Source organism: Nelumbo nucifera, chromosome 4 (assembly GCF_055504915.1).
Source record: "Nelumbo nucifera cultivar China Antique chromosome 4, China Antique-T2T, whole genome shotgun sequence".
NCBI lineage: Eukaryota > Viridiplantae > Streptophyta > Magnoliopsida > Proteales > Nelumbonaceae > Nelumbo > Nelumbo nucifera.
Window position 1 is genome coordinate 81,447,054 of NC_142652.1, and position 1,794 is coordinate 81,448,847.

The window sequence follows — 1,794 nt, forward strand, 5'->3', positions numbered from 1 at the left end:
TGTTACCTTGTTTTGATTTGAGGAGCTTCAAGTCGGTAACAATTAAGGTACCGTTTGGTTCACTAAAATAAGGGTTTAGAATTTGAATTGGAATGGACCATTTTAACTCTAATTATTTGTTTGGATGGAATTGAAATTCTATTCTCATTATTGATGGAATGTCATTCTTCCATTTGAAGGAATGAATATTCTCTCCTTTCCCTTGGTTCAATTTGGAAGGAATATAAATGCAAATATGTACAATACAAATATATACAAAATATAAAGTTTTGCATTCTATATATTTGTATTTATACTCTTTCCAAACTGAGCTTTAATAATAAAATTCCACTTGAGCTGATTCTAATTCTTATCTAAATTAAAGAGTAAACCATTCTAATTCCAATTTTATAAGACTTAGATTCCAATTCTGAGTGCAATCCAAATAAATATTAGGATAAATTATAAAGACCCCCTACTATGGGTCTATGACAAAAACCCCCTGTATTAAGACCATGAGACAAAGACTCCCTTCCATTATTCTTTTGAAATCCACCATTATACATATTACTTTTATAATAACTATTTGGAGAAAAATATTGTTCATCTTCTCCGACTTCACGATACACGAACAGCAGCACGGTAAATGTTGCAGCAACAGCGGACCTCCGATGTCCTCCCTCTCTCTCTCTTCTTCCCCTTTCCCTTTTTCTTCTCCCCTTTCTTCTTCCCGGAGAAAAACACAGTAGATATTGAGCACGAAGCTCAGTCCCAATACCATCGTAGCTGATCCAGTGGTTGCCACTGACGATGCTGTGGGCGTCATAATAACGAAATAAAAAAGGTGGCTTCTTTCTATACCACCAGCAACCAACCTTTTCCTTAAATTTATTCATTGGTCGATCATCTCTGCTGCCCATTTGCCATTTGCTCCTTCTCCCCTCTTTCCTCTCTCTTTCTCTCTCTCTCTCTCATAAAAACTCTAAAATTCAGAGAGCCATAAGGACAGAATTCCAGACTTGATAATGGAGGTGGTGATACTGGCACCACCTAACGGCATGGATTTCAACTTCGACAGCGCATGTTCTTCCCCCTACATCAGTGCTCCTTCCAGCCCCAAACGTTTTGGTGAGTTTTTCAACGCTCCCACTAGTCCTACTAGGGCCACTGCAATTTATCGTGGCTTCAACGACTTCTCCATCACCAGCGGCATTGGCGGCGGGGGTGGCTCTTCTTCGGTCATCCCATTTGACTTGGAACAAAAGCCTGGAAAGTCGAAATCCAGCGACACCCAGAACGACGATGACGACTTCACCTTTGATTTCAGTGGTCAGTTAGAGACAACTTCGCTCACCGCCGATGAACTCTTTGGCGGAGGCGTCATTAAACCTTTAAAACTTCCTCCTCGGTTACAGCAGGTTCCTAGCAAAGTTGACGACTTTGCTACTCGGAAGAGCGTTGTTTCATCGCCGAGGTCCCCAAGATCACCTATCTCGAAGGGGAAAAGGATAATCATGAAGCGTTGTCCCCACGTCACAAGAAAGACTTCAACCCATTCGCAGCTACAATAGAGCAAGCGCGTAAAGGATCAGAACGCGATCGAGGGAGAGAAAGGTTCTTTGGTTCGAATTCTGGCCGTAGGGGTACCCGATTGCTGTTGCTTTCAAAGTTTATGGGTTTGCATGGGAAAAAAAAGAGCAACAGCAAAGCACCAAACCCGCTTCGTTAAATTCAAAATCCACTTCTACATCGTCGTCGTCTTTGAAGGGGAGCAAGAAATGGAGGCTGAAAGATTTTATATTGTTTCGAAGCGCT

General features: G+C 41.5%; 1 protein-coding gene across 1 annotated transcript; it reads left to right on the forward strand.

Annotated features, from left to right (window-relative positions):
* Positions 1 to 1,004: 1,004 nt before the first annotated feature.
* Positions 1,005 to 1,550, forward strand: LOC104606242 (uncharacterized). The gene has a single exon (XM_019199250.2). It carries the CDS (start codon positions 1,005 to 1,007, stop codon positions 1,548 to 1,550), a length of 546 nt encoding a protein of 181 aa, XP_019054795.1.
* The last annotated feature ends 244 nt before the right edge of the window (positions 1,551 to 1,794 follow it).